The following is a 12,678-nucleotide window of genomic DNA, read 5'->3' on the forward strand; positions in this document are numbered from 1 at the left end:
CTCCCAGAAGCATACAAGCCCGAAGCACAAAGGAACACGAACCCAAACACAAAAGACAGAAAAACGAAAAGGAGAGGATTGCGAGAAATTGCCGCACTTGCCAAAGCCAGACTGTGAGCCCGGCACCACTACAGACCTAGAAAGTTCTTCGTTCCCTTATCAAGGGATAGGGAAGGTTGACTGATACAATTTCCGGAGCTTAAAATACGCATAGTTTCTCTTAACACACTCCTATTGCTATATTTCTTTCCATGTAAGACTTCAGTGACCTCCCACTCGGGTACACAGTTCTTGCATTCGTCTACATGTTTTGCAACTCAGAAATTGCGAAACATGTGCGGGAAATTCTCGTAATCTTCTTTTTTCTTTCTGTCCTTTTGTGTTGGGGTTTGTGTTCCTTTGTGCTTCGGGGTTGCATGCTATTGTGATTCTGGTTTGTGTGCGGTTATCCGTATAGGTTGAAAGTTAGGGTACACTGTGTAGAAGGCGAGGAGGTCGTTTGAATTGTGAAAGAGGTCTGGGACATGTATGTAAGGCGATGGTTGTCCAATAAATTACAAGCTGTGTTAGAGACCTCGTTCATCTGTCCGGCTTTTCATTGTTATTACGTCTCAGGCTTACTAAGGATGTAATTGACGAGCTCGCCTGCGTTTTTTGCCTTCACGTTTTCTAGGCTCCTGTCGGCCACGCCGTATCCCGCACAGAAGCTCAGAGAGCTGCTGCGAAGAAAAGGACGGCTCCCTTTCCGTGGCCGCCGAACAAGCACTGTTGAATCTGAAGCTCCAAGTTAGTCATGAGACGTCGATTTTGCAAGCTTCTCAGAAGTTTTTCACGCACCGCGTCGAAAAACTTCTTTTCCAAGCGTTTTCCAGCCTCAAAAGAGATATGCAGCAGTTTTCGGTGTTGTACGGTCAATGGCGGGCTCTGACTTGCAACTCTCTGAGCAGATGGTGAATTGCGAGCCCAACGTACAATCTTTAGCGCCCAGCAGGCGCGTGGCTTCGTGAAACGAGTAAAGCGCTCGCGTTTCGCACGCCCCTGCGCCGAAAATGATGGTGCTGGCGCGAGGAGGACCCTCGGGCCCGGCGTCGCCCCCGCCACGCTGGGCCCTTTTGAATCGGCCGCCCTCTGACGAGCGGCAATTCGCATTTGCCCCTCTGGAATGCTCTGCCCGACGCCCCGGCGGAGGTGGACCACGAGCGGCTGGGAATCGGCAAGCGACAAGGGCTGCGGCCTGATGGACCACCTGCGGGCGCGCGGTGAATACGATGCTCTGTTTCCACGACGCACATAGCGACGAGCGTAGCAGCTAACTTCGGTGGGCCGCTGAAAACTCGCGCCAGCCAGCGCGCACGCTCAAGACACGAGTCGCTTCTTCTCCGAGCAGGGGATGAGTATCCGAACAGCAGAATGCGCGCCAAAAATTGGGTTGTGTGTGTGTTTATACAGCCTAGAACTTGGTCTGCCTCACAGGGGCGACGAGTCTCCCAGCTGTAGATGAGCAATTTAGCCAGTGCGGTACAGCCGCTAGCCTGGGGTCTTTAACGTGCACCACGCAGTAGTGACCGTCGTCCGAAGCAAAGCTCCTCGGAGCTCAAGCGGAGCGGCAGGCGAATGTTGCGGCTCGCGAACTCACGCACCGTGACCGTCGTAGTGTAATTTCGCACTAACGAGTTGCCCATTCGCCCAACGTATACGCGAAGCAGAAAACAGCGTATGGCGCCGCCGGGTTGTTTTTCAGCTCGGTGGTTAGCCGAGTGGACGGCAGGAGAAGCCCGCGGCGGGACTCGGGGCGGACCTCGTGCTCGGCGTTCGGGAGGACCTCGACGGGGCCCGCAATCGGAGGCCCATCGACCGGTCGTGGCAGCGCGGCCCCCGTGCGCGACGCCCGTCGGCCCACTCGCCGGCAACGATCGGGGACACGCCCAGGTTAATCTCACTGCCTGGGGCCCCGGGGACCGCCTTCATTACTCGCACGTCCGGGCCGTGACACGCGGGGCGTCGTCTGGGCCTGCTGGGGGCACAACCGTCGTACACCGCGCGTACTGCTCGTAGAACAGGATTGCGCGCTTGATGAGCGCTTCGAATCAGAGGCGGTTAACTCGTACCCTCGAAGAGACGCACACGCCGCCTTACATTTGCGATGTAACTTGACTCGGGAGGAAACACTAAACGAGGAGCGGCAATCGGAGACGAGGAAGAGTTCGCCGGTCGCGACGGTTCGTTACACGATCGTCCGAGCGGGTCACTGACCACGGGTACAAAATTGGAAGGCGACACGACCGTTGAATTCTCACATCACCGCTCAGAAACTATCGCGCACAAAAGCAGGTACAGACAAAACTCTGCGACATAAACCCGGGTAGGTAACGAGCAGAAAAATCCATTCGAGAAGCCGAAATCTCTGGCCGCATCCATCGTCGAACACAGCGCGCGCCATGGTGAACACGATAGTTCCTCAAGCCATGATGTCGGTGACGTCAGAAAACGAGTGAAAGCGATTGACTGGTGGGGTGATGTAAATCTCTATGAGAGACATTTGTCGCTGGCCCTTACGAAAATATTTCCGGCAGTCTATAGAAAACGTATCCACATTTTAACGACCCTTTCACCGTCCAGTCTCGTCACGTCGTATCGATTTTTGAATACTTTCTACACATTTACTTTCAACAGAAGTTTACGGCATTAGACGCTAGAAATTATATACATTTTATATCGCCACGCTTCGATAGACGTTGTTGCCATATTTCTATAGAATAACTATGGACTATGCTGGATAGAATAATAAGATGCAGTGCGGAGAAGCACCATCAAACCTCGTTGGAACCTCTTTGCACAGGGTGTTTGTCACACCGCGTCAAATAATGATCGCCTCTTGTATCGCTTTATAGTTGGAGATATTCATTCGTTCATTTAAGTTTATGGATCAGCGACCTCTAGAAAATATATTTCGTGTAATTACCGGAGAGAGAGCGACATACTTGTAATCATCTTTACTTCTGGGGTGGTCCTCGCTCCAATGATTGCCTTAGGGTATTCGCAACTCCATGCCGCCGGTTCTCCTCTTGCGGACGAACGAGGAACTAGACGAGCGGGGATGGAGGTGGAGACGGTAGTAGGGACTGTCGGCATTGGTGCAGCTTTTACCGCATGTTTCTGATTGGCGGGTTTGAGCATCGTGTAGTTTTAACAGAGAAAGCGAGTGCGTTCAAATAGGAATTGTTGTTTTCCGTTTCGGAAATTTTAAAAAAATCAAAATGTTATTTCTTTTAAGTCACGCCAACATCTCCGTCATGCGCGATACACTCCTTCCCTGACTGTATTGCATTAATAGCCAACTTTTAGCTCACTGACAAACATCATCGAACAGCTGCGCGGGAAATCCTGGACCCGGCTCTACCGCGGTCTTGGGACTACTGCCCCGCCATCTCCATTGCGTTGGTTTTGCGAATTTATGGCGGTTCAGACCCCACTGAATTAGTAGCGTTATCAGTGCTCCGTGGCGTGTGTATTTATATGATGTCTGCGTACGTGCACACGGCAAGTAGCGAGTCCATGTTTCCACGGATGTATGGTGAGAAACCTACAAGTTATCCATGTTGAATATACCTGAGACTGGGGTAGAAAAACATAAAAGTCCTGTCCCGTTCTGTTTCTTCGACTTTTATGTTTTTCTACCCCAGTCTCAGGTATATTCAACATGGTTAACATCCACCAGCTCGCCTGCACCCTTACTATTGTATCTCTGATCATCCCAGAGGCAGGCTTAGTCGCCTTTTCTTATGGTTCAACATTCGCACCTCCACCCAGCACGTTAATCCTCCAAGCTATTACGGTTTTGGACAAGCTGGGCCGTCGTTTGGCCGAGCTGGAAGCGGATGTGGCATTCTTCGGCATCTGTCTTCGAAAAAAGTTCGTGGACCCGGAAAACTTCAAGCATCTGTCGTCAACCAGTGTTCCTTGGTACGCCAAGAAAAAGATCATCAAGGCCTACCGGGACGGAGCCAGCAAAAGAATCCAGGACATCAAAGGAGCCTGCGACAGACTTTGGACTCTTCTCCTGGGAGATGATTTCAAGTACCACCGGGAGTACCATCAATGGACCAGCAGCAAAAGAACCCTGTTCGACCGACTATGGTATGTGAAGCGCAGACATGTTTTGGACAGTCTAAAAAACTCAAAAATTGTTAATAATGGGCCGCAAAAAACGTGGTTTGGGAATGATGCATGGCCTAAGTCTCGACAGTCTCCTATCAATCCATGTGGGGAAGCGTTAACACGCGAGACGGAGGAAGTGTTAGCTAAGGGACCGAAGTGTTGTTTAGATGTAAAACCCTCGAGACTTGACGTGTTGTCTACCATTCACACTGTGGCCAGAAAGGTCGTCCCGGAAGAAAAGGTCGCTTTTATAGATCACGCTATTAGTAGGATGGAGAAAGTCATGGGAGAGGCGTACCCGAAAGACAAAAGAAATTTCAGAGAAGTTAACGCGGTTAAGAAGGAGTTAGAAACGAAGTCCCTAAAACTATTGGAAACGGATAAGTCTGGAAAGTTTGCCGTCTTGCCAATGGCAGTATTCAAGAAAAAAACAGAAGTTGCAATGGAATCTTTGTTTTCTGAGTGGGCGGGCAATGTAGGAAAGTTGAGAGGGAACATTTGTGCAATCCTGAATGAAGACGACTTTAAGAATGTAGCAAAAAGTATCACGAGTGCTACAAAATCGACATTAAGTATCAAGTTCTTTCTCAAGGACCATAAGCCTGAAATGCCTCTTCGTGCGGTCATCAACGAGAACGGAACCTGGCAGAAAGTAGTTTCAAAGTTTCTCCAGCGAGGGTTGATGTATGCATGCCTAGATAATTCTTTGTCTCTAAAAAATTCAAATGAACTGATTGACATGTTGGAAAAATTTCATGGACAGCAATGTTCTGTTGTGTCCATGGATATTAAGGACCTTTATTACTCGCTAGAAAAGACTCGGTTGATGCAGAGAGTGAGAGAGGCATTGGAGTTGAATCTCGTAAAGTTCCAAGCAGGTTCAGGTATATCCGTAGAAAGTTTCCTAACGATCCTTGAGGTTTACCTGAAGTCGACGGTAATCGAGTACGAAGGAAGGAAGTATGTTCAAAAAGACGGGGTTTGTATAGGTTCGTCGGTCGCACCGATTTTGGCGGAAGTGTACTTAAACTCCTTGGATCGAGTAGTGCATAACAGACTAAAGGAGAAGTCCCCTGGTATGGCGTTAGTAAGAAGATATGTAGACGACATCATAATTTGCACGGTAACAAATGATCTAACGGGCAGTCTGGAACGTGAGATAAAGTCAGCGGCTCCGGAATTGAAGTTTACTACGGAAAAACCAGAAAGAGGGGTCCTAGAGTTCCTGGACTTACGTATACATGTAAATCAAGGGGTATGTTGGGAATACGGAAAAGAAAGTTCTAAACCGGTGTTGCCAAGGATTAGCTGTCATTCCAAGACCGTAAAAGCTGGGGTTGTAAAGTCGTTGGTCAGAAACGCGCTGGACAGATCGTGTGTTCATTTCATCACGGATTCGGTTAAAAGACAATGCAAAAGGTTGATCAATGTAGGGTATAAAGACAGTTTTATCAAACGGCAGTTAGAAATAGTTATTAAAGGAAGGAGAGAAAAGGAACAGGGTAAAAGGACTGGTTTCGCCGTGATCCCCTATTTTCATGAAATTTCGCACAACTTGAAGGCTTGTGCGAAAAAGTTTGGAGTAGACACGGTCTTCAGCTCAGATTTTAAACTTAGTAGATTGACGCCATTTCAGACAGGTGCGAACAATTGCAGAAAGAACCATCGAGAAAAATCGGTAGATTGCGAGAATGGTGTGGTGTATGAGATACCACTGGAATGCGGGTTTAAGTATGTAGGACAAACATCACGATGCATCAACGACAGATTAAGTGAACACAAAAGAAACGTGAAGAACAATGCACCGAACTCAGAAATCGCAAAACATGTCAACGAATGTAACAACTGCACTGCTATTTGGTCGGAGACAGAAATCATACACAAGGAGAGGAATGATACAAAAAGGCTAGTAAGGGAGACGGTGCGAATAAAGTCTTTAGGTAATTGCATAAGCCAGGCGTCGCTACAGTTCGGTAAAAATTCCAAAAGTTTTTTAAAAATATAGTTATATTTATGTGTATATATATATATATATATATTTTTTTTTTTTTTTTTTTTTTTTTTTGGGTGGACAGAGGGAAAGCTGTACTGTTCAACTTTGCACCGTTTTACGTTAAGTGCGTGTCATCCTTTCGTCGAGGAGGAAAGGAAAACAATTTAAGTAAAAAAAAAAAAAAAAGAAAAAAAAAAAAAAGTTTTTTTTTTTTTTTTTTATATGTGTTTGTGGATCCTTGTTACTTTGGAAGAGGTAATGGTCCTTTTGTTATATTTTGGGGGACATTGCTGAGTTATCTTTGTGAATCGGCATGAAGGCCGTCCATAGCGCTAGTTTGGAATTACAGGGTTTGGCGTTTGGACTGTTTAGAGGTTGTCCCTTTGTGTTGGTAGTGACTGTCTGGAGGGTTTGGCGGTTGAACTGGTTAGAGTTGCCCCTTTGTGTTGGTGGTGGGCTGTTTGTGGACTATATAAGGAGGAGGACTGAATAAACCTGTTAGCTGAGTTTGAGACGTCGTCCTGTCCCGTTCTGTTTCTTCGACTTTTATGTTTTTCTACCCCAGTCTCAGGTATATTCAACATGGTTAACATCCACCAGCTCGCCTGCACCCTTACTATTGTATCTCTACAAGTTATGTTCAGGGTCGCTAAACTCGTCGAACACGAAGTTGGGGCCGCAGTTCGCAGAGCGTGCTGATGGGACTCTCGCAACGATGGCGTTACGGAGGACGAGATGTCGATCATCCAAACTCTCTCTGTGCTCAAATTCCAGCGAGACTGTGAAACACAAAGTCGTAGCGAGCTTCATCGGAGCGGGTTGTTGGATTGAACTATGTGACGTTGTGGAGCCGTGAGTGGTGCACGCGGCGTTAGAGCTCATGTTCCGCCACTTTCAACAGCGCTACGGGGGTCACCTACAGGCGACGTGTGTAAGGATGGCGGTAATGTCTGAGAGATGAGGGGGCGACGGGGAATGGCGAGAAAAGACCGGGGAAAGGAAAAATAAAATGAAAGACGTTTACGAATCTCTGTAATGCGAAACTAGAGCGAAGCTCTTGAGGAGGAGAAGGGAAGCGTACGCGCCTCTTCTCCGATCGAGACAGAACACCGTGATAGGCTTCGCATGAAGCGCCACTAGCTTTACTAACCCACGGCATGACAGTGAGGCAGGCGTGGTCCTTCTCGAGAAAGCTTTGGTGTAGAAGCGACGAAGATCTGGGCTGGCGGAGGGGCGTTCGGAGATGCCTTGACGCACTCCGCGCAAAGGCTGATTGGACGTGCGATAATTATCCCGGCGTGCAAGACGCGTTTCGACGGAAGCTTCTTGACACGATCCCGGAAGAGTACAGGAATCTGCGCCGCGCAAGCGGTGCAAAGTTTCTGGAGTTGCTTTCACGCGTAGAACGAAGAATCGCGGTTTAAAATAAAATAGCGAACGCGAAAAACACATCGATGTGCCCTTTTGTTTGCATAATCCGAAAAAAAAAAGCAAGAAAACATTGCACTGTTGCCAGACAAACCGCTTTTCAAGTCAAACACCCGTCAAAAATACGCGAGTGAGAAGGCGCTCGACCTCATCTGTCCGTATGTCTGTGGGCGAGGCGTGGATCGCAGGATTCGGTGTCGTGACAGTCACGTGGTACGCGGTCCGCGGGCGAAAACGGCTATTCGGTCCTTCGTGTGAGCCGGCTCTAAGCGTGCAAGGCGAGCGAACGAGGCAGAGGAGCGGAAAGAGCGCCCAGCTCGTCTGGCCGACTTGCGGCGCAAGAAGCAGCAAGCCGACGCTGATCTGCGTGCGACAGAAGCCCCGAAAGAAAAATTAAAGCAAGATCCATTAGTGGATTCTTAGGGAATACGTTAGCATGGCGCTTTCCCCCCTCCCCCCCCCACCCTCCCCCGCTCCTCCCTCTTGGGAAACGATAACGCAGACACCGTAACGAAGCCAAAGAGAGGCAGCAAAAATAGGGAAAGCAAAAGAGAAGGCCAAAGGAGAGAATCAAAACAGAAAAGGGAAGAGCTCAGCGTGTGGCATTTTGCTTGGGTCATGCTGACGTATTCCGCCAATTGATCTTTTTATTGGCACTTAGTATTTGTTGGCTTTGATTGAACTTACAATTAAGTATTCCGTGTATACTATCCGAGGTATCTTATACGCACCTCCAGTTTGTTTACTTTAGAAATCTGAGAAACTGTGAATAAATGGAATCCTTTTATTGTCTCGCGAGAAGCAAACGATTGTAAATATCACCCCCGCAAGCCGTATGCGGCGGACTGGGCTCTTGGGGCAAATCAAAATTACAGTCGAATCTCGTTAATTCAGATTTGAGGGGGATCGAGCAATTGTTCGAATAAAGCAGAGCTTGAATTGCCGGGAGTTTTCTCCCACAGAGACGCAAGGACGGGACCTGCATGTTAGTTCGAATTATCCGCAAGTTTGAATGGAGAGAGCCTGAATCAATGAGAGTCGACTGTATTATCATTGCGCCGATACCACTAGCGGGAAATGTTCTCTTTCGGCAGCTGGCACGTCTGCACGTGCGCAAGCCTTGCGAGAAGGAAGGCCGTGTGCTACATTATGAAGATGGGCAGTTTGGTTAAGTACATCACTATAGTACCGTAATGAGTGATATAATTAGGTCATTCATGCCCTGGTCATTTGGTAATGCAGGAAATTCCACCGGGAGGCAATTTGAAAGACAATACGCCTTAACAACTACTTCAGTTCAGATTACAACAAAATCGGTACTGTGTTAAACACCCAATGCGCTATCGGTCTTCGTGGGGTGAGTGCCGAAGCTGGGCTGCTCATACAGCATACAAAAGGAGGCTACAAGAAGAATTGTAAAAAAAATGTGTTGGTTTATTATATTTTAATCAGACTCATTGGAAGATAAAGCACGCTTGGTTTGATATCATGTTGGTTCAGCGTCTCTATTTCCTGTTCCTATTGGCATTAAAGAATATTCTTATATTTTTTTTACGGGTTTTGCTCTGCGTAACTGACCCACACGGCGGAAAGTAGAAAAAATGCTCAACACTCCGATTACTCAGAAGAGCACTGTTTTCTCTGCTCGTGTTCAATTTGAAACAAATATTTCCTCCTTGATGATTATTTAATTTAAATATTAAAAAGTGTTCACAGAAAGAAAGATTGAAGTGACAGATAAAGGGTAAAACAAAAAACAGGGCTGTGTCTGCCATGCTTTGCTGCTTAGTTTTTATCAACAGTATTTCGCTGATTTCATTGAGACGAAGCTCCTTCCGTCACTTAGCCCTTGATTATGTAGCAGAACGAGCACACTTTGCTTCTCTAGCTAAACGCTGGTCTCTTGCGAAGCTTTAATTCTGACCAATTTCTAGAGAGGCATCCTGAAGACCACCAGAATACTTCCAGCAAGTGCATTATTTATATCCTCTGGTCTATTGACGCTTTTGTATCGAGCGGCTGCCTTGTGTCCTCTAGCCTAGAAACATTTCCGCCCCCTCCACTTTACGTTTCAATATGAATTACGCCTAGAGCTAAATCATTTCCCTAGTCTTGTCTATTATCACGCTTCTCTAGACCTCCTCCACCAATCTTCGAACCTACAGGCTTGTGATTATAGCTAGGGCAGGGCAAAGGATAAATTCACCAGCCGATTAATTGATCATTGCTTAAATTGAGGTTAATTTTTTCACCGATTAATGGGTAAAAACGTGAGGAACGAAAATAAAGTAAAAAGTCAGTCTTCACCACGCAGACGTGGGCGAGTTTACTTGTACGAAGGACAAACTTTAGTTGAACTTTTGGCCTGCTGTAAACTGTAGGGGCGAAATTCGTAACTCTACACGAGTGCAGAAGGTTACACGTGGTCGGGTAACTTCAACGCAGTATGAGTAACCGTCTAGCGTAGCAGAATCTGTTGTCTTTGCCTCATGCAGCTGAAGCAATAATCTGCCGGTGTGAGTTTGAACTGTTATCAACTACACATAAAGCTCGATTCACAATCGAAATTGTATACTGTGAAGCTTTTATTACAAATTCAGAAAAAGCAAATAATATAAAAATATATAATTATATAAATATATATATTGCATGGAAATGAACAAGACTGATTAATCGATTAAATAGTTGATTAAAGGTCGGCAATTAATTGGGTGAAACTTTTCAATTCATGTTCAGCTCTAAATGAGGGGCAACGTGCAATAGTGGTATAAGTGCGCTTGTACCATTTTTCGTTTTGCTACCTAATGTGCCTAGGGTGCGGGGGCAACCGTTGATTTATTTCTGGTGACCTGGGAAAGCTTAATCTCCATACAAATCAAGATTTCGACACGAAACTTTCACTATTCGCCGTGAGATGGCGCCACAGGTACAACGCTTGCGCGGAACGGCGTTTTAGAGCGCAGCTCTTAGGGGCCCGTTCCCGGCTTGAGCGGCGTCGGCGTCGGCGTAACCAAGGTCACCCCAAGGTCACGCGACCCCCCAAGGTCATCCCAAGGTCACGTGACCCCTCCCCAGGGTCACGTGACCCCCAAGGTCACGTGACACCCAAAGTCACGTGTCCCCCCCGAGGTCACGTGACCACCCCCAGGGTCACGTGACCCCCCGCCGAGGTCACGTGACCTCCCCGATGACGTCATCGTGACTGATGACGTCACCGGCATCCGCATTGTCATCGTCATCATCACTGATGACGTCATCAGTGACGTCACTGATGACCTCACCGGCATCCACATCGTCATCGTCATCATCACTGATGACGTCATCAGTTACGTCACTGATGACGTCACCGGCATCCGCATCGTCATCGTCATCATCACGGATTACGTCATCAGTGACGTCACTGATGACGTAACCGAAATCCGCATCGTCATCGTCATCATCGCTGATGACGTCATCGGAGTCCGCATCGTCATCGTCACTGATGACCTCATCGGCATCCGCATCGTCATCGTCATCATCATTGATGACGTCATCAGTGACGTCACTGATGACGTCACCGGCATCCGCATCGTCATCGTCATCATCACGGATGACGTCATCAGTGACGTCATTGACGACATGATCGGCATCGTCACGTGACCCCCAAGGACACGTGACCCCCAAGGTCACGTGACCCCCCAGGTCACTTCACCCCCCAGTACCCTTCCCTCCTCCTCCTCAAGAGCTGAGCTCTAATTCGGTGTTACGGGGAGTTGTAAACGACTCACTTTTTTTAGCAGACGGTCAGACACGTCCTTTTACCAACGCGGTTTTTGGAAACGCACTTTCAGCAGACCTTTAAACGCTGCATTAGTAGACGTTAAAATTAGGCTTTGGAAGCTGTTGAGGCGTGACGTTAGCAGATGTTATGAATAAACAGTCGTTTCGAAACAACTTGCGCTTACACCCGTCTTTAGCAGTCGTTTAGGAAGAGCAGGAGTTCGAGCACTGATTTAGCAGACGGTTCAGAAGAACTTGTGCAGATTTCCTCCTCTTCGAGCGAATTTAGCGTTTTCCTGTCCGTTCTTTTCGTTCAACATTCTGAAATTGATAATGCAGAGTGAATCAGGCTTTGACGTGTGTATTGAAAGTGAGAACCATGAAGAGTCAAAGCCTGAAAAGAAGGGCCGTAAACGCTGTTGAAACGCACACCATTGGGAACGAAACGTGAGCAAAAAGAAGTGGAATGAGGTAAATAATGCACAAATAGTTGTTCATATTTTTTTTTTTTTTTTATTCTGTCGCTTTCTTTCGCGTTCTTTCTCTGGGGATATAGAGCGGCACGGAGCGCCGCTGTGTGTCTGAACACGCCATGTTTTACCCTCGCCAGGAGTAACACGGAGGCACTCAAGGAAGAGGCTGGCAGTAGGCCCGTCCACTTCTGTTGATGGCACTTAGCCGGAGATGTTTAGGTGCCAGCCATATAACACAGTCTGCGTTAAGAATTATTTAGTGCTTACGCGCAATCTAAGTAGAAAGAACGGACATGTTGTATCGAGCGCCCGCTGTCCGCATCGCGTTCTCCAGTCAGATTGTCCTCACCGTCAATGGACGGACGCTTTCTGTACATCTCGGGTATTGGTCGAACGCCTTATCTGCGACACAAGACCCCGAACGAGCATTTGGACTCTAGAGCGTTCGAACCAGACGTACGCGCAAATCCTCGCACTCCGAACGCAGCACCCTTCTTTGTCGAAGCACACCTCGCGCGTCTGGCACCGAGGACAAGCCAGCGAGTCCCTCGGTGCAGGGACCATTTCCCCCTCCCGGCTTTCTCGTCGTGCCCGCAGCTACGGAGACGTGGCCTATGCGAAGCAGGCTGGGTAGGGCACCGACGCGGGAGTCTCTCAAACTTTCTTCTTCGGCGCAAATCTAGTTTTTCCCGGCGGCGTTACCATCTGTTTTCTTAGTTGTTGCACTAGCGTGCGGCCGGCGAGGAAATACGAGTCGTGGCCCGTCGAGCGAAGAGCTCGCATTTCACAATTAGGAAATCTCCAGTCGACTTAATTAAACGCTATAGAAAAAAACTCGGCTCCGATTGCATCCACAAAGGATGCGAT

The 12,678-nt window shown here is 47.9% G+C and overlaps 2 protein-coding genes across 6 annotated transcripts in view; one reads left to right on the forward strand and one right to left on the reverse strand.

The window, feature by feature from the left end:
* The window catches only part of LOC8037145 (CUGBP Elav-like family member 4), a 279,808-nt gene that overhangs the window by 174,229 nt on the left and 92,901 nt on the right, over nucleotides 1–12,678 (reverse strand). The window lies entirely within an intron of this gene.
* Nucleotides 3,700–6,163, forward strand: LOC115311154. The gene has a single exon (XM_029969798.2). The coding sequence runs from the start codon at nucleotides 3,701–3,703 to the stop codon at nucleotides 6,161–6,163; it is 2,463 nt and encodes an 820-aa protein (XP_029825658.2). The 5' UTR covers nucleotide 3,700.

This window comes from Ixodes scapularis, unplaced genomic scaffold (genome assembly GCF_016920785.2).
Source record: "Ixodes scapularis isolate PalLabHiFi unplaced genomic scaffold, ASM1692078v2 PGA_scaffold0__279_contigs__length_252992795, whole genome shotgun sequence".
Taxonomy (NCBI): domain Eukaryota; kingdom Metazoa; phylum Arthropoda; class Arachnida; order Ixodida; family Ixodidae; genus Ixodes; species Ixodes scapularis.